The sequence below is a fragment of the Abramis brama genome, assembly GCF_963993115.1.
Source record: "Abramis brama genome assembly, chromosome: 14".
Classification (NCBI taxonomy): Eukaryota; Metazoa; Chordata; class Actinopteri; order Cypriniformes; family Leuciscidae; genus Abramis; species Abramis brama.
Genome location: NC_139976.1, coordinates 18,055,025 through 18,074,312, shown reverse-complemented (window position 1 = coordinate 18,074,312; position 19,288 = coordinate 18,055,025). Strand labels below are relative to the sequence as shown.

Sequence of the window (19,288 nt, the reverse complement as noted above, 5' to 3'; positions counted from 1 at the left end):
AAGCACACTGTAGCTGATTTTTATTCAATCTAAACCTAAAACTGTTTTAAAAGTTTTACCATGCCTTTTATTTAAAAAAAAAAAAAATTCGACGTTCAAAATTCATGTATCCTACTTTATTCTCCCAAATAAAAGTAAAATAATAATAATAATAAATCTTTTCTATATTTCTTGTGTGTAAATGATTAATGTATTTTTTTTTTTTTTTTTTTACGAACTAGAGGACTTTTAAATTGACGTCATTCCTCGTTGTTGCGTCATTTCCACCTATTGAAACTGGAAAATGGGAAGGAATATGTTGCATTCGGAACTACGTTACCTGTCTATGGCAGAAATATTAAAGCGGTTCCGAATTCAACAATTGATTTTATGCGGAAAACTTTGTTGACTGATAATCTGTGGGAATATTTTATTCCTTGTTAAATGATTATTAATGTTAGGTTGATGTAACCTAAGCTATTTTGCTCAATCATCACTGGAGTGTCCAACTGAAATGTGTGACATTTTGCATGAATAAGTGAGGCGCACGTCACCTCCTCTTCTATGTTGCTTCAAAATATGAAGGTCATTCTGTAATATAAAGTATACACAAAAGAAGGACAGAGGAGCACTTGTTTTTATTCCCATCAGGTGGAGCAAACAGGATCACTCACTATTGTTTTGAAACATTATTTCTCAAATATTTCACAATGATTCTACACACAGTATGGCTTTTTCTGTGGAATAACACTGCAGAAGCTTTGCATGATGTTAGTTCTACCTGTAAAAGACACTGTTGGTAGAGAACCACTTCTTGAGGTTTTAACATTTCTCAACCAAAAACAAGAAATAACCATAATTTGTAGACAGAAAATTTCACAATCAACATTGGCTTTGCGTGCCCTCATAAATATTACAGATCTTTTACATGCTGTTATAGATTCTCTACAATGTCAGTGTTGATCCGGCATTACAATGGCCAACATTGCACCGTAAACACTCTCTTAGAAATATAATGCACCTACAACACAGCCAAAATATTCCCAACAGATGCCATAGTCTCTCTCTGAAAGACATGTTATTAGATAGCTATAATAAAAAAAGTAAAAGGTCAGAGCTTGGACATCAGTCTATGCAGAATGTTTTTGTGAGAAAGGCAGAGAGAGAGGGAAGTTCATAAAAAGTCATCAAGATCTCCATTGTACAGAATCTATACAGGGTAATGACTTCTTGATGTTGACCAACCACAGCATCTTCTTTTCTCCAGTTCCTGCTCCCCCTCTCTTTCCCCTTCTTCTACAACTCATGGATGTTACATTATATACATTATCACAGCTTTCCAGGAGCAGGAGGCATCATTCCAGGCATTCCTCCAGACATGCCAGCATTTGGACCCAACAAAATCTATTAAAAGGAGGAAAATGACAAAACAAATGAGAAATTAATTCATACTTCAATGAAAAAGAAACGTAAAACAATTTCATTAAAATAAAAAAGGCTTGATAAATTCTTTATATAATTTTTTTATAAAAGGCATTTCAATGAAAAGATACTTAACGTGTTAACTAAAGATTTGTAAGAGAAGTGAAGACTGCTTTACATTATTTATATGTGGGAGTGACAAAGAAACATGAAATAATGCAAAAATACAGTAGAACGTTGTGGCAAGCGGGCGGGGCCGAGAGCCATGAGAACGACATGAGCCTCGTATCTCTCACGGAGGAGCAACGGAAGCATAAAAGGAAGAGTGACGACTGTGAAGGACGAGAGAGGACCAGGCCTGGACACTTACATTGTTTTGTTTATGTATGTGAGGCAGTCGTCCATGAGGGGCTGTCGCTTTTACTTTCGTTTTGCGATTATTAAAGTTGTTGAACGTACACCGGTTCCCTCCTCCTTCCCTTATCAACTAACCGTGTTATAAACGTATCCCAAACAAGTTGAGATGAGGAAGAAACTGTTTTTAAGGGATGTGTAAGGTAAAGTTCAAATGTTTATTTTGTATATTATTATATTCACCAGCTATGAGGTGAATAACATTACAAACTTTGATTTGAAGCAAAAAAGTATTTGAAAAATCAAAGGACAAATGTAAAAGACTTTACTGAGGGAAAGGAACTACAATCATATGAAGCATTACGAATTAATGAACGAATTAAAAACTGAACAATTATATAGATTTAAAGTCCCAATTAAATCAATTTAAATTTCTTGGCTTTTAGTATGAATATGTTAACCTTACTGTTATCTATAAGCTAGTGTGCTCCCCAAAAAAAAAACACATCTAGAAGATATAAGCATTCAAAACTTAGTCTCTCACTTCCACCAATATGGATCAATGACTTTGATGACATCGCTCTGGACTTCAGCTTCTCATCAAGATTTTCTGTCCAATCAAATGCTCTCTAGAATTTGAACCGTCCCTGCCCCTACATTATAAATAGACGATGAATGAAATCTGGTTTCACGTTAGTGTCACACAAACCGCCGCAGCGCGCGCACAGTCTGCTCTCGTCCAGAGACACAACAGCACAGAGCGATGATAGTACAGAGCGGATCATTTGCGCAAGTCGGCGCATACCAGAACACATATCGGACACATTTGAATTCTGCACAGAATGCTGTATTTTAAAGTGATATGAAGGAGATTAGGAGGAGAAAGGTTTGAGATTAGATCGAAACTGCGGCTTTAACAAGCTGTGATATGGAGAAAACAAATGGGATCTCCAGAACCCAATTGTTGCAGAGATAATGTGACGCTCTTTTTGCACTGATTTTATAAGACTATTTAATTTGAATGGATAATCTTTTGGTTTGTGAAGTTACTACCAACAATTGTTAAAACTATTGACCAAAAATAACTATATGTTATACATGTACTATGATATAAAAATACTTATTCTGTCATACAAGATTTCAGTCATAGAGCTCACCCCTAATTAGGTGGGTATGATATCATAGGAAGGTAGGAAGGAAGGTTCATATGCAGGACTTTGGTGCAACTTACTTGTCTCTGCTGTTGTAATTGTTGTTGTTCCAGCTGTAACCGCTCAGTCTCAAAGACAACCGGCAGAACCAGAATCATAAAGGAAGTGGTGCCGACCCATAGAGCTGAGCGGGAGAAACTACAAGAGAGCACAAAAAAGATGCTGAAATGTGTAGCCTAAAAAAAATCATCATGTGTAGAATTGACTGTTTTAATTGTAAGGTCAACTGCCAGCACCCCACCTGTAAAGTTTTTTGGCTACAGATAGCGAACACTGTGCGGATACTTCAGCTGCAGATCGCAGTGATTCTGGAAACATCTCCGTGAGACCCCACAACCTCTCCAACATGGTTTCATCCAACTGGGAGAGAAGAAATAAAAGCTGGAGCATCACATCAGAAAATTAAGTCTCTAAAACGCACGCCACCAGCCAAAATGGTAACTCAGGACACACTGAAAAAGCTTATTCCTCCTCACAAGCATGTAAAAGCTGAAGGTTTCTACTGACAGTGTGCAATGGAATATACTTTGTGTATGTGAAATGGTAACATTGATATTAAAAGGGCAGACGCTATAACCTAAGAGTAATTTATTTATAATAAATTGTGTGTATATATATGAATAATCACACTGTATTATATTATATAATTCATTATATATATATATTATATATTATATTTTATATATATATATATATATATATATATGTGTGTGTGTGTGTGTGTGTGTGTATGCGTGTATATATATTAAATTATATAATATAATAGTGTGATTATTCATATGTGTATTATATATATATATATATATATATATATATATATATATATATATATATATATACATACATATATATGTGTGTGTATTATATATATATATATATATATATATATAATTTCCTAAGATAAATGGTTATTTGACTTATCACTTGTGCAGAACAAATGTCTGAAATAAATAAATAAAAAGAAAAAAGTGAGAGAAATCCTCAAACTGCAAACGTTACGCGGCTCTTCAATTCATGCCAGTTTGGCCGGCTAAATAGCTAATATTCACAATGCCAGCACCAAACAAGCTTTGGTCTGTTTCTTCACATTGTCCAATATCTTTATAATTTTCTTGAGGTCAGTCAAAATTGTAGAAGCAATCGAGTACCTCTTCATCTTCATCATCTCCCTCGATCTCGCCTTCGGGCGGTCGTGTCTCCACACGGCCAGAGTCTGGAGACAGCTCCTGGATGGTAGCCATTTAAAATATCACGGAAGTCTATAAGCTTTAAATTATAATTGTGAATAGACCACAATGGTGTGTTACAGCTTCACAATGAATTAGATGCAGAGAGCACGCATTGAAACCTGAGGTCACTTGGGTTACATGTGAGACGGATGTACTTCCCCGGTTCCTTGTAAGGAAGCACAACGTCATATTAGGACGCCTATCGACGGGGAGGTCTTACTGCAGCTCGTGACTGCGTAGCAGTGGACGATGAAATAGTGGAAGATTGCGCTCACTGACACAATTCCCCTTAGTTTTAATAAGAAGTGGAAGAGGAGACCAAAATCACCTACTTTGCACGTCATTACACCAAAAAAAGGAGAAAGAATGCCTATGTGGGAGTTTCTAATCAACAGATTATTTATTTGTTTGTCTGTTTGATTAAAGTAACACTTTTGGTTTTAATACATGAAACAAACTGCATGTCTAAAGACGTTTTTATGTTAAGTGAAAGCATGTGTTTCATTCATGGTCACAGTTGTAATCAATGGAAAACTACACGGTTAAAGTAAGTGAACAATACATTAACATAAGCAGCTTTTTTAGTGACAGGCAATTTTGTGGGGGAAAGAATTGCTAAACAATTATTATTATTATTATTATTATTACTTTTACCTTGGTTCATTTTTATGTAACAATAATGTGTAAATACAATGTGAATCAATTAGTTAATTGTTCGAAAATAAGGGTCTGTCTGTGTTGCCCCATTGATCACAAATATGCTCACATAGCCTGCATGTTTGTTTGTATTGTAATCATAGGAAAAAGAGCAGTATTACCTTAATAGCCTTAAAATAAAGACCTATGTATAAAAATTGGCAGCTGTATGCATGTTTTACATATGATTGTTTTACATGTGTTTTACTTTTATGTAGCTTTTCCATACAAATTTCAACATTTAAATTCAAACATTTAAAGGGATAGTTCACCCCAAAATTAAAATGTTGTCATCATTTACTCAGCCTGGAACATGTTGTTCCAATCCTGAGTTTCTTTCTTCTGTTAAACACAAAATAAGATATTTAAAGGATGTTGGTAAACAGACAGTTGACAGCACCCATTGACTTAGTTATTTAATTTAATTTATTTTTTTCTAGGGAAGTCTATGGGTGCCGTCAACTGTTTGATTGAAGAAACTCATATTTGGAACAACTTGAGGGTATAGTATAACAAATTTTTAATTTTTGGAATTGAAATATCCCTTTAAGGGAATTGAAATGTTAAAATGATACAATAGGCCTACAAGCTTAAAAAAGAAAAGAAAAAAAAGAAGAAAAAAAAGATTAGCATGTAGGCTACTAACTTAAAATGAATAAAACTTTTATTAAGAGATTTATTATCCTTATATGGTATGGTCCTTATATGGTATATTATATTTAATGGAATTAAACGGCTGTGCGCACACCGTGTAAATATTATTGACAGTTTGCACTTTCATTGTAAAATACATCAACTCTTTTTTTAGACATTATAAACATAAACATAGACCTAAATGTCACTGGGATTAAATGGGTTAATAAAAAGAAGTTTCACAAGGTTGTTGACTGATATTTTTGTGCGCTGAGGTCCCGCCCTCATTCTTAAAGGCTTGAGTCATCTTGTGTGTGTGTTTTTTATGAATGAAAGGATCCAGCCCGCTGATGGAGGACTGATTCCGGGAAAAAGGCGTTTAGCTCTCTAGTCCGTCTAAACACGGGCCGTGCTGCGATAACGTACATGTCAGTCGAAATACCGGACCAGCAGTGAGAATCGTGGACAGATCCATATTCATCTTCATTTGAAATTAGCGAAGAGGGAGAAATCAACACCAGGCAAGATTTTCTATTTTTTTCCTCCTTTCGACATTTGTTTACACTAAGGAAACGGAGGGGTGTTAGCAAAGCTGCTGTAGTACATGCAGTCAGTGTTATAATATCCACAATTGATACTGTTATAGCTTAAATGTTGTATTAAGATGACTTGGAGTAGTATATTATACATTTGAGTACTATTAGTCATCATGAGCTCATATCGCGTGTGTTTTATCACGATGTTAGGTGTAGCAACAAGCTAACGCGTAATAAGGAAATAGCTGCGTAGTAGATGTCGTCGATTCAGACCGTTAAAATGTGTAAGCTTTATATATACCGTATATGTTTATCAGCATTTTTTATGTATTATGCTTAGGAACTACGCTAAACGTGTATGTTGTTTACTATGAGAAACGACTAGTCAGCAATGTCTTGGTTTGGTTTGAACTGGAAATATGTCAAACGAATTCCTACGTTGCCACACCGCTTTATTATGTTTTATATATAAGGTTACTTGGTTATTTAAAAGATTTAGGTTAAATTTTCGCTGTGTACGTAACGCAATATTTATTTTGGAGCATGTAACGTTAAACTGAAGACGTTTGGGGGGAAACGACAGCCCAAGACTTTTGTTGTTCACTAAATCGTCTATCTGGGTTTTATGAGAGATCATTTTTATATGTGAGTGATAATATTTGTTGTGACTAAGTAACTGGGAATTTTATACATTTTGTAAAACATGAAATGTGAAAAGAAAGTAAGGAGCTGCTGCGAAGACAGGAATGGAGGACTTGTGCTGAATCACTGTGACTCTGTGGAAAAGCTCAGGCGGTTATTTGAGGCAGCTCGCGGATGATAGGTGCACTTCCCACACATGACGGGAAACTCATGGTCAGCAGCGTTTACTTCTTCATCTGGACTTTGACCAGGCATGATTCACTGTAAAGAAAAAAAGTGCTACAGTTTGGATACGGGAAGTCTAGATTTAGAAAATATGGAAACAAGAATTGTAACCCACTATACATTAACAGCTATGACGCGATACACCTGTTCGGGTCGACCAATATGGATTTTTTTGATGGCTGATGCCGATATCTTAAAGATACAAAGCCGATATATATCACATTATTTATTTAAAGATGGTAAATAGCAGGCTTAACAATTGCTGCAATTACATTTTTAGAAATAATTAATTGGAAAATGAATCAATATTTTAAAAAAACATTAATAATGAATCTGTAAAATAAACATTTTACACCAAGGACAATAACTATAACAATATAGTAATCGTTTTAAAAATCGAGTCCACACTAAAACTATAACGATAATGGCACAGAGAAACAATAGCATTGGAATAATTTTCATAATGATTTTTTTATCCCCATCTGATGAATGATAAAAACAAAACATTGACAGCCAATCAATCAGAATTCTTCCTGATTTAAAGAGCCAGAGTATTTAAAGGGCAGACAGCAAAACTGAAGCACGAGCTTAAACGGAACCATATCGGTGTGGATGCGAATACAGTTATCGTTATTGTTCTTGGTGTGAAGTGGCCTTTATACTTCAACTTCTTGATTCTTTATTACTTGTATAGTATTTTTCAGAAATAAAGAAATCTATAAAAAAAAACTATGCCAGAAAAAAAAGCCAACCACCGACAGATATCGACTAAAAAACGAATGATCACATCATGGCGCATCTCGCATAGCAGATTGTCATTTCTGTTGTATAGTAACGCTGTTATGTCAGTGTACATTTCTTCAAGCGGAAGATGTCACTGTCACTTAATGAATTTGTTTAATAAAATAACATTTTAATAAAAAATTTGAGTCATTGAAATTGTTTTTATGAAAGTCACGCAAGGCTTTTTGCTGCATTGTGAATTTAGTCGGTTCAATGTGTCGAGCCTTTAGCTTTGACTATTCACAATACATTGGGTCTTTATATAACATTCATTTGATGTTAATCTGTTATTTTTGGTATTTACAGGTTTCAGGGATACATTCAGGGATACATAAAACCAGACAATGACTTCAGACGGCAGAGCTAGTAAAGCCCTCAAGGTAAAGATAATTTTACTGAATACAAATTTTTTTTGTCACACACTGAGAAAATGTTTGTAATAAAAAATAAGAAAATACCGTAAAATGCTACAGTAAAAAAACTGTTCATTGGTTAACTAAGTTACCTTACCATATACACTTAAAACTGTCATTTGTGTGTCGGCGCCAATAGCCTCATTGGCAGCGCACAGACAAATAGCGCAGTTGTGCTTTGGGTGTCCCGAGTTCGAGTCCCGGCTCGTGGATCTTTCCCGATCACTCTTTATGATCACACATCATTATATTTTATATATTTCTTTTATTCTCATTTATGTTATTGGTAATGTACATTATATTGTTTTGTTTTACATTTTCTTTAGTGTGTACTGCATTGTTTTAGTGCCAGGTGTGTTACGCTGATGGTGTTTTTGTGTGTGTGTGTGAGATCCTGTGCATTGTCTATATACAAATTCTGGCCATGTTTTATGGACCAGCCACTTATGATGAACCATCTGTATTATTATGGTGGTTATCAGTATGACTTGAGTATATTAACATTAAATCACTTAATGAAATATACAGTTATAAGCTGAAAAAATATCCCCCAAAAAGTAAGCTATTTTCTGTGATTGTGCAAAAATTATGATTCATTAGCCACAATTGGTAAATAACTAGAAGAATAAGGTGCAAGGTAAACTGTAAAACTATTTCCGCTACAAACCAGTGTGTTTATGAATATGATAATAAATTAAAATAATATAAGAAATACCAGTTTTTAATATCTAGCAGCATAAAGGGCTGTTTTCGTACAGCTAAAATAACGAAGTGGATGACAACTGAAGCCTTGCATTTAGGGCTGCACGATGTGTCGTTTAAGCATCGATATCGCGATGTACGAATCCACGATAGTCACATCGCAGGATGTGCGATCATGTAGGCTGTCGTAGTTGATCCGTTATTCATTAACCGTACGGGCCAGCTGCTCCCCGGCCAAAGCTTGATTCGCGGATTAATTGCACAGCTTAACCATCATAGAGTGAAAGTTTATCATTTGCATGTGTTTTTAAGTCCTGTCAGTTTAACAGGGCGCATATAAGAACGAGAAGAAAGAGAGAGAGCGAGCGAGCCCCGGCCGCGCGCGCGCTCACCTTCACCGTCTTCAACCAACACGAGCGCTGTCTTGCTCTCTCGCGCATATCACGATGGTGTCGAACAAAAAAACTATCCAGTGATAAAATGTTTTCTGTGTTGTCAAATCTTGTGCGATATCCTAAACTGCCGAGATAATTACACAACGCGTGCCGTACACGTCCGATTCGCGAACTAATGATTCCTTTGAACCGATTCAATTTAATGAATGGTTTAAACAACTGACCTGTCCAACACTGAACTCACGAGACGTCTGAATTGGTGTATAAAAAAATCTGTAACACTTTACAATAATGTTCTATTTATTAAACTATTTAACTACATTAGTTAACATTTACTATTATTTACAGTATTTGTTAACATAGTTAATGCACTGTGAAGTAACATTACCAAACAATGAACAGCTGTGTTTTAAGATAAACAAAGATTAATAAATATAGTAACAAAAGTATTGCTCATGGTAAGTTCATGTTAGTTAATATGTTAACAATTCAAACCATATCCTAAAGTTACAAACAAATAATTTACTCTAATTTAAATAATACTCTGATGTTTAAATCATTTAAAATGAGAATGTAAGTGTGCTCACCCCATTTTTGTTTGTAAGAAAAAATTAGATTAGATTTCATATCGCAGAAAAATAAAATATCGCAATGTTATTTTTTCCCAATATCGTGCAGCCCTACTTGCATTCAAGTTACAAATGGCCGCGACTGTTCTTACGTTAAAAATAAGGTGGATACAGGCACCAATATTACATACCTGAAACATTTTAACTATTTTTCTGGCAATCACAGAAATTTAACTGAATGGAAATCAGTTCAAACCTATAATCTCACTAAAAAGCATGATAATTTTTGGTAACACTTTACAATAAGGTTCATTAGTTAACATGAACTAAGAATGAACAATACTTCTACAGCATTTATTAATCTTAGTTAATATTAATTTCAACATTTACTAATACGTTATTAAAATCAAAGGTTGTATTTGTTAACATTAGTTATAATGCACTGTGAACGTGAACAAACAATGAACAGCTGTATTAACTAACATTAACAAAGATGAATAAATATTGTAACAAATGTATTGCTTATTGTTAGTTCATGTTAGTTAATACGTTAAAAGTGTTACCGAATTTTTGTAGTGAACATTTTTCTAGTCAATACTTATTGGATCTAAAATATCACTTATAAATTGTGGCTATTAAATCATCTTTGAAACGAAATCTTTAACCCTGATAAAGCTTCATACAACTGTCCCATTGTTTCAGGTGAAGAGGGAATGTGGAGAGAACGTCCCAGTGCTGAGCGACAGCGAGCTCATGTCGCTATCGGTGCGCGAGCTCAACATGCACTTACGCGGTTTGTCACGCGAGGAGGTGCAGAAGCTGAAGCAGAGGCGGCGCACGCTGAAAAACCGCGGCTACGCGGCGAGCTGCCGGGTCAAGCGCGTGTCCCAGCGAGAGGCCCTGGAGCAGCAGAAGAAGGAGCTGCAGCGGGAGGTGGAGCGGCTGGGTGCAGAGAACGCAGGCATGAGGCGAGAGCTGGAAGGGTTGGGTGCACGTCTCGCTGCCCTCCAGCGCTTTGCCAGAGGTTTGGAATCTGGAGGAGGCAGTCTGCTCGCCACCACACCCCGTCTGAACACAGCCTCCGTCATCACCATAGTGAAGACACCGCAACAGGTGCACACCCCTAGAGAGCAGGGAGCATCCTAGAGCCCCACGCTCTCATGGAGACGCAGACACACATAGGTACACAGTATGATCGCGACCGACCGACAGACAGACAGACAGACAGACAGGACCATGTATACTCACATATACAGGAAGAAAAACAAGTACCACTTGGGAATTACAGATTCACTTACGTATATAAACACACACAGACTGAATATACAGTCTAATAAATGTCCAAGAATAATCTCAGTACTGTTGTTGTGGCCTCGAATATGACAAGTGCAGAAGTCTGCACAAAGCTATTGCTAATGATAGCATTATGCTATTTCTATGCCCATTACTGTGCTTTCTGGGTGGTGATACATTAAAATAGTCCTAAAACTTGTTATCATGTGGGATCACCAACATTTCAGAAGCTGGTTAGTTTTGCTGGAATATCTCCTTGGTATTAATGTATCATCATGGGACTAGAGAACTTGCAGAACTATTGATACATGCCATTTATATATATTTTAATGTTTGTATAAAAGACAAATGTTCAACAACAGACATAAAAGCTATTTTATTTGTGTTCCAAACAAGATGTTTGAAGGTAATTAGTGCTGTGATCTGTCTATATACTACTTCTGTTTGACTAGTTTGGGGTCATTCTTTTAATTATTGTGTTTTTATTTTTTTTTTGTTTTTTTTTTGTTTTTTTTTTGTAATGTTTACTTGTTGTAATGAGTTATTAGTTTAGTAATGGTAAGGTATAAAGCCCCATTACTTGTAATATGATTCAGTATGTGTGAGGGTCATATTTGTACTAATATTAGAGCGACTTGTTTGTAGTGGTATTTTTGTATTTAAAACCAAGACCATATATATTATTTGCTATTTATGATTAAAACGTATCTGAATATTTTGGAAAGCTGGAATATTAAAAAAAAACCATTAGAAGGAAAAGAGAGTGGAAGGGGAATCTGTGGAAGATGTGAAATTAGAGAAAAATACGGAAGAGAGCAGCCAGAAGGAGAAGTGAGCACTTGTGGCTCACATGGGAGGGAAAAAAAGGAGGATAAGAAAGTGACAGAAGGAAAGTGAAAGACAAAAATGATATCACATGTACATTAACCCATGGTTGTTGAGATGACTCTTGCTAACTACATGCCTGGTTTATTCTAGTAAACGGGGTAATGCTGTATGATCAGGTAACGTGGATATCTCTGGTGATTTTCTAATTAAGTGTAGTTAGCGATGTCATCGTCAGTACTGAGAATCTAACCTGGTAATATCATGCCCATGACACTTGTGCTTCAGAACAATGTGCCGAATGTTTTGTAAGAGGGCAGAGCACACACACACACAAAAAAAACTATTGACGTTTGTATTTATTATCTGTATTTTTCTATGGTAAATTCATTGTCTATTTTATATCATTTAATTGAAATAAATGTTGTATATATTGTACATAGAATTACATGTGTTCATTGAGTGAAAACTATCGCACAAATATTTACAGACAAAATTCTTTATTGTTTCCTAGGTCAGAGCATCAAGGGAAAAAAAAATAGAAGCAAAATCTTTGACATAGTAATACATAATGCTCTGTTTCAAATAACATGACAGTACAAAGAACGTCTTAGTGTAACTTCAAAATATGTTTCCACAAAATATATATATTTTTAAATGTAATAGCGTTCCTATGTTACTTTAAACCACTCTCTGAATAATAACATACGGTGCGATGGTACACAAATAGCTTGCCAAAATATTCTAAATATACAAAACTGCTTAGTGCAAGTTACAATAACGTCTATATTATTAAAAGAAGCCCTCCCCTTACAAAGAATACACTGCAAAACACTAACATAACTATAAGCAGGTACCACACATACTCGTACTTGGTTCCAGCTGCATTGTGTTTATACTGGCCTCTATTGTACCAATAAAAGCGTAGGACAGTTAATAAGTAACTCCAAAGACGTACATAACCAACCGCAAGCTTCACGCTTGGTTATCAAGGGCCTACGGCTATCTGAAGAGGTAAAGCGCAGTGGCGGAAGCTTCTAAAGAATGGGAGAGACTTTGGTGTGGCTCTCAAAAGGTCAGTGATAACAGGCGTGTCCCATAAAGATAAAGGGAATGAACTGTGAGAAATGCTTCCCTCTAGTGGGATATCTAGGATCAATGCCTATTTAAAGGGATAGTTCACCCAAAAATGAAAATTTTGACATAATTTACTCACCCTCAAGTTGTTCAAAACATGTATGAGTTTCTTTCTTCTGTAGAACACAAAAGAAGATATTTTGAAGAATGTTGGTAACCAGACAGTTGACGGCACCCATTGACTTCCATAGTATTTTTTTTTTTTCCTACTATGGATGTCCATGGGTGCCGTCAACTGTCTGGTTAACAACATTCTTCAAAATATCTTCTTTTGTGTTCTACAGATGAAAGAAACTCATACAGGTTTAGAACAACTTGACAGCAAGTAAATTATGACAGAATTTTCATTTTGGGGTGAACTATCCCTTTAAAGGGATAGTTGACTGCTTTCTCTGTGGAAATACACTAAGAAACATAACCTAAATCTATTTTTAAACCGCTCCGCTAACCTAGAAATATGTTTTTCTGCCGTGGTCACACTTTCACAAAAGCTTGTGCTAATCTGCACCAGACAAGTAATGCTTCAATTACAGCCCTATAATCCAGACTGCATTAATCTGTAATCTTATCGTGGACCATCAACCTCTCCCCGTCCCTCAAATCATCCGTCAAAACAACAACGGTGTGTTTAAACAGCTGGTACTGCCTCTACTGTCACTGTGCTCTCTCATTCACAGCTGTACCTGCCCTTTAAATCACTGGGAGAGCTATAAACACTGACGAAAGGGAAGCAAAGGTGCACTTGAACTTGTAAATCAGAAACGGAAACATTCCCACTGAACGGCCCTCCAATACACTGCTCTTTATAAATATGCTGGGATGTGCAAACATCCACTATGTAAAACTAGAAGCTTAAAAAAAATACATCAATTCAAATGCTGAAAAGTCAGACCATGTAGGATTTCAAAATTTGGCCAAAAATGCAAACGTACAGATGAATGTATTATTTAAGTCTTTGTATAAACAACATCGGACAAAAGCGCATCATTGAAGTCTGTTTTAACGACTAAGTATAAGCAGCTTAATTTCATATTCTACTGCACTAGAACGACGTCTCTACTTGCTTAAGATGGTCCTTTAATAACCTGTCCCTACGTTATCTTAACCTCATCATTACACTACCACAGCAGTAAACAGTCCCTTGCGGAGTACCTTCGTTCAGGACGATGGGAAGCGAGTTAAAACTCATCATCAGAGCTAAGCAGCAGGGTTTTCTCATTGTCCCGGGCGCTCAAGCAGCTGTGATTACGGGATACGGGCGGTGCGGTGACTCCCTGCTCCAGGGTGGATTGCTGGGTGTACTGTTGGTAGGCTGGGGAGAAATTGTGGATGGCATCCTGAACCATGTCTCCAGGATTCATGGTCTCCTTCAAGCTGCTGGAGATGCTCTTCATGGGGGCACAGCGACCTTGAGAAAGACGGAGAACTTAATTAAAGGTTGATGACGGCATGAGAGAAGAGAAAAGACTGACTTTTCTTTTTTGGTCAAACTATCCCTTATAGTTTGTTTTCACTGTCCCTGCACTATCAAATAGAGGAGATGGGCGTTAAGATCAAGAACTGTAGCCTACCGTACTGTCCATATGTAGGAACAGGGCCTTTAGAGTGCAGCATGAAAATGAGAAACAGAGAAAGGACGGAAATGGGCGGAAGGTTGGATGTGTTGCATGGGATGACCAAACAAAATTAAGAAAATATGAAAGGTAGATAAAAAAAAAATGAAGCATTGAAATAACAGATCAGCCATATTAATGGATGGATTGGGGAATAAATGATGATTTACATAGAAGCAGAAAAGGAAAAGAGAAAGTCATGAGATCCAAGCCATTATCACTGACAAAACGTTAAGAGAGAGTGACTTTTCTTGAAATTTCAATAAAACATTCTGGAATCTGTATACACGTGTTAGTGCTGTCAAATCAATTAATCGCATCTAACATAAAAGTTTGTGTTTATATAATATGTGTGTGTGTGTGTGTGTATATGTGTATGTATGTATATTATATTATATTATATTATATTATATTATATTATATATATATATATATATATATATATATATATATATATATATATATATATATATATATAAAGATAATAATATATATATACACACACATATATTATATAAACACAAACTTTTATGTTACATGCAATTAATCGATTTGACAGCACTATATATATATATATTCTACGGTTGAAAAGTTTGGGGTAAGATTTTTTTTTTATTGTACATATACTTCTTGTATTATTATATTAATACTAATACTTATATGAATACTAATATTATTCAGAAAAGATGCATTAAATAGATCACAAGTGACAGTTTATACTGTTACAAAAATGTCTATTTTAAATAAATTTATCAAAGAATCGTGGAAAAAAAAATCAGTTTCCACAAAAATATTTAACATCCATTATAACAAGAAATGTTTCTTAAGCATCAAATCAGCATATTAGAATGATTTCTGAAAAATCATCTGACACTGAAGACCAGAGTAATGCCATCACAGGAATACATTTTTAAATATAGAAAGAAAATGATATTGTACAATATTGCTGTTTTTACTGTATTTTGATCAAATAAATGGAGCCTGTGTAAGCATAAGAGACTTTTTTCAAAAACTTTTAAAAAATCTTACCTATTCCAAACTTTTGAACAATAGTGTGTATTTAAACTTCTTTTTAACAATAAGCATTTTACATATACTGGAGAAGGGAAAAAACATACAACATTTGTTCATTAACAAAGAAGCAAAGGTCTAAAGCTCACCAAGGGAATCCAGTCTTTTGTCCATGTAGACTTTGTATGTAAACGCATGTCGCAAGGCCAATGCTGCAAAGAACATCTCAATGCAAATAATGAAGTTCTGGTATCCAGCCGCAACAGTTCCCTCGCCGACAGAAACCTCAGGAGAGCTGATCTTAGGAATCGCACCACACTTCTCCAGGATGGCCAGCAGCATGCCTGAAAGACCAGCAAGATCACATGACCAGTTCACCAATAGCTTTAAATACCTTGAAGTTAACATGAAGCTGCATCACTGTTACTACTAGTACAGAGCACCGCACATGACATGCGGGAATAAATATGTATTTTGTGATGACGAATCAACAAATCATTCCCATGACTTACTAATACGTTTTACTAATTCGTTTCCTCGTTTTAAGTAAATCGTGCACACGGTATTATTCGTTCCCTTGTTTTACTAAATTGTGCGCAATATTGATAATAATGTGTCCAAAATAATCACACCAAATGAATGCGTTAGTCGCAAGCTCTACTTACTATATTCTGTAAAATAAGTTACAAAAAAAAAGAAAAAAAACAAAAAAAACAAAAAAAAAAAGAGTCAGACTTGAAATTATCCCTAAAGAACTGACATAGCATGCAGATGCCTAAAACAATAATTGTGTAGCATAAACGCCTTGGTTGAAAAAGACAGTTATTTCATGGGTGGAGCAGGTTTTTTCCTTTAGAAAAACGTAGACAATAAGACTTGTTTTTAAGTAAATAGGGCCAATTTTGACCTTTTGTTGAATATTTCTTAAGCAGCAGATCTGCTGACCTTGCCAGAAGGAGAGGAAGATGACCGATTTGACCATGAGGAACTTGAGCATGGGCCTGTAGGGACTGAGGAGGTCTCGGGTGGAAAAGTAGAACAGGAAGAGGGCGTAGAGGGACAGGCTGACTGAGATGTTGTAGATGATAGTCACATACAGATAACCGCTAGCGACACTGTGGGATCAGAAATACAAGAATTCAGTTCCTTACAAAAAATCTTACAGTTCAACATAGTTTAAACTGTTACAGACATCACATGAGAAGCACATACTTGAAGTCTCCATCACGATACTTCCCAAAAGCCTGTAGGATGACTGTAATCATGGCCATCAGGGGTTTTACCACACAGAACTGTAAAGTGGCCTGTGAAAAGAACCAACAAACAAATTACTCAAAATACCTGGATAATTTATAAAAAGGTGCAAGGACTACAAAAGGCATTTAATAATCAAACCTGTTTGCAGAATCTAAGGAAGCCAATGGAGTAGGTCTTGCCCCAAAGACAACATGTTCCATATATACAGCTGGACCTGCAGCCAAACAAAGACAGGTTTTATTTAAGATGTGAAGCTATTACTTAACTTAAAGTTGCACAAATGCACCTATAGTGTCTCATCGTACACCAGTAAGAGAACTGATCCTGAGGCATGCATTACTAAAAAACATTTTCACATGAGAATAACTGGAATATGACACTCACTCAATGGGTTTTCCTCTGATCTCGGCCATGATAGCGCTCTCTCCTCCAAGATATTCATAACAAAGGCTCAAGAAGTTATAGATCACAAATGCTGCGGAAAAAATTCAAAGATAGATTGAATTAGCATTGGAATACAATTGCAGTTGTATTTTCATCTCACAAGGGTGATACAAAAAACCGGAGTCTTGTGATCATTTTTCAATACAAAAACAGCAAACAAATTTGGTTGTAAGCAATGTTGTGGATTAAATGATCAGAAAAACCTTTCTTAGGCAGTTTAATCTCATACTGTGGCACTGGCAGTCAAGCACAGCGGACCTTTCGGACTAAATCCCCTCATCAGAGTTTCACCAAACACCAACAAAAGGCTGTGCCAAACAATGGCACAGTGGTGCACGGCGAAACATCCCTCGTGATGTTCAGGGCATGGCACGAAATTTTGTAAAAAAGACTGTAAATACCAGCATTCTTCATCCCTTGAGTACACCATGTGCTTTTCTACACCAGATTATAGGACACCCACAGTTATATACATTTTTAGTAGTCTTGGTATTTTACCCATTAATTTTCTCCATAAGAGTTCTAAGGCACGGATCAAACCAACCAGATCAGAGATGAATCACACTATTACAAACTTTGATTTGAAGCCAAAATGTACACTACCGTTCATTCGTTGGGGCTCTGTTTGATTTCTCTTATGCTCACCAAGCTTGCATTTATTTGATCAAAAATACAGTAAAAACAATAATATTGTGAAATATTATTATTTATTTTTTTACCATTTCGAATTTTTTCTGAAGCCATACAATTGCAGTGAATAGCGACCAAAATCAATAAAAAAAAGAATTATCCAATGCAACACGTCATATATTCTAAGTGTTCTGGGGGTATATGATAGGGTTTGGTGAAAAACAAACTGAAATTTAATGTATTTTTCAACAAACATCCTGACCTTAGCCTTTGGTCTTCAGTGGACGGCTGCGCGTGTTTATTATGTTTGCTACAGGCCAAGCGTGCTATTGTTTTAAAATGGAAAAAGACCCAAAGACCCTCGTCTAGTCAATGGGTTAAAGAAAAGACCAGCAGTCTTGCCTCCGAAAAGCTGACATTGTAGTTAAAGGGAAACCTAAAGACTTGTATTGCCTTTTTACACTATTGCAATCAAGTGGATCAGATGGTTTGGGATGATTGAACTACCCACCTCTTATGCATTGAAAATATTAAATAAATGTGTCCAGCAGAACAACTAATAACTTTGATAAAGTAGCAAACTGTGATGTATGAAAATTAATATTTTATTTATGTTCTAGTTTTGTTCCAGAAGTCTTAATGTTCTGTACATTTTTATTATTTTTTTTGCTTTAACGTTCAAACAATAAATATATTTTAAAAGCTTGATTTTGGTCGCTATTCACTGCCATTATGTATAAGTGCAGGGCTTTTTTTTTTATTTCTCCTTTTGTGGTCTGAAAAAAAAAGTAAATAATGGTATTAATTTGAGGGTTTTTTTTACGTAAAAAATTTAAGTTGGAATCACATATCATGAAACGTTTCTATAATGTTTGTAACATGAATGGGATTTTTTTATGTCCAGAACCACTCTATTAAATCAAGCAAAACGGTATGAAACGTGCAAGTGTGACTCAAATAGATCAATTCAAGAACTGTGCTCCTGCTTATGAAGCGACTGAACTGTGCCAATATTCACCAGAGGGTGTTAATTTGTCCTCGTCCCTTGCTCTGTGGGGCAGTGAATGTGTGAATCTCTGCATGTGACAGTGACAGTGGAGGTTGGATCTCAGCTCTATATATAGCACACGGACCCTGCAGCCACAGCTGCTCTTCAGTGTGCGAGAAACCGACAGCGGTGCAGCTGAAGGTCAAGTTAGTGTGAACAAGAGCTCACTAATCTCTCCCTCCCACTTTAATTGCCCCACATAACATTTGGAACAGTCTCACACCCAATTAAGCCTATCCAA

The 19,288-nt window shown here is 35.9% G+C and overlaps 3 protein-coding genes across 6 annotated transcripts in view; 1 reads left to right on the top strand and 2 right to left on the bottom strand.

Annotated features, from left to right (window-relative positions):
* Positions 1 to 602: 602 nt before the first annotated feature.
* Positions 603 to 4,366, bottom strand: tomm22 (translocase of outer mitochondrial membrane 22 homolog (yeast)). The gene is made up of 4 exons (XM_084134380.1): positions 4,115 to 4,366; positions 3,208 to 3,326; positions 2,987 to 3,104; positions 603 to 1,383 (listed from the first exon to the last, which is right to left on the bottom strand). The coding sequence occupies exons 1-4, from the start codon at positions 4,205 to 4,207 to the stop codon at positions 1,309 to 1,311; spliced, it is 405 nt and encodes a 134-aa protein (XP_083990506.1). The 5' UTR covers positions 4,208 to 4,366; the 3' UTR covers positions 603 to 1,308.
* Positions 4,367 to 5,810: 1,444 nt separating this feature from the next.
* maff (v-maf avian musculoaponeurotic fibrosarcoma oncogene homolog F) lies at positions 5,811 to 12,345 on the top strand. Its single transcript, XM_084135922.1, has 3 exons — positions 5,811 to 6,045; positions 8,017 to 8,090; positions 10,492 to 12,345. The coding sequence occupies exons 2-3, from the start codon at positions 8,055 to 8,057 to the stop codon at positions 10,933 to 10,935; spliced, it is 480 nt and encodes a 159-aa protein (XP_083992048.1). The 5' UTR covers positions 5,811 to 6,045; positions 8,017 to 8,054; the 3' UTR covers positions 10,936 to 12,345.
* Positions 12,346 to 12,390: 45 nt separating this feature from the next.
* Positions 12,391 to 19,288, bottom strand: part of tmem184ba (transmembrane protein 184ba) — a 12,293-nt gene continuing 5,395 nt past the window's right edge. Inside the window, exons 4-11 of one of the 4 annotated variants that reach the window (XR_014609070.1) lie at positions 17,310 to 17,400; positions 17,064 to 17,139; positions 16,881 to 16,972; positions 16,614 to 16,783; positions 15,818 to 16,012; positions 14,616 to 14,642; positions 13,293 to 14,452; positions 12,391 to 13,226 (exon numbers count right to left, since the gene is read on the bottom strand). Coding sequence is in view for 2 of the 4 variants with exons in the window: in XM_084135920.1 (XP_083992046.1) it covers positions 14,223 to 14,452; positions 14,616 to 14,642; positions 15,818 to 16,012; positions 16,614 to 16,783; positions 16,881 to 16,972; positions 17,064 to 17,139; positions 17,310 to 17,400 (881 nt within the window). In the remaining 2 variants the exon portion in view is untranslated. Of the gene's footprint in view, positions 14,453 to 14,615; positions 14,643 to 15,817; positions 16,013 to 16,613; positions 16,784 to 16,880; positions 16,973 to 17,063; positions 17,140 to 17,309; positions 17,401 to 19,288 lie in introns of all 4 variants that reach the window. The other 3 variants (XR_014609069.1, XM_084135920.1, XM_084135921.1) reach the window with 3 other exon arrangements.

What these genes read in the sequence shown, in the direction of transcription:
- tomm22 (XM_084134380.1), bottom strand. Translation starts at nt 4,207, where the DNA reads ATGGCTACCATCCAGGAGCTGTCTCCAGACTCTGGCCGTGTGGAGACA. An exon ending in GTAGCCAAAAAACTTTACAG is followed by an intron (nt 3,105 to 3,207) that starts GTGGGGTGCTGG and finishes GCTCTCTTGTAG; the next exon opens with TTTCTCCCGCTCAGCTCTAT. An exon ending in AATTACAACAGCAGAGACAA is followed by an intron (nt 1,384 to 2,986) that starts GTAAGTTGCACC and finishes TCCTTTTAATAG; the next exon opens with ATTTTGTTGGGTCCAAATGC.
- maff (XM_084135922.1), top strand. Translation starts at nt 8,055, where the DNA reads ATGACTTCAGACGGCAGAGCTAGTAAAGCCCTCAAG. An exon ending in GAGCTAGTAAAGCCCTCAAG is followed by an intron (nt 8,091 to 10,491) that starts GTAAAGATAATT and finishes CCATTGTTTCAG; the next exon opens with GTGAAGAGGGAATGTGGAGA.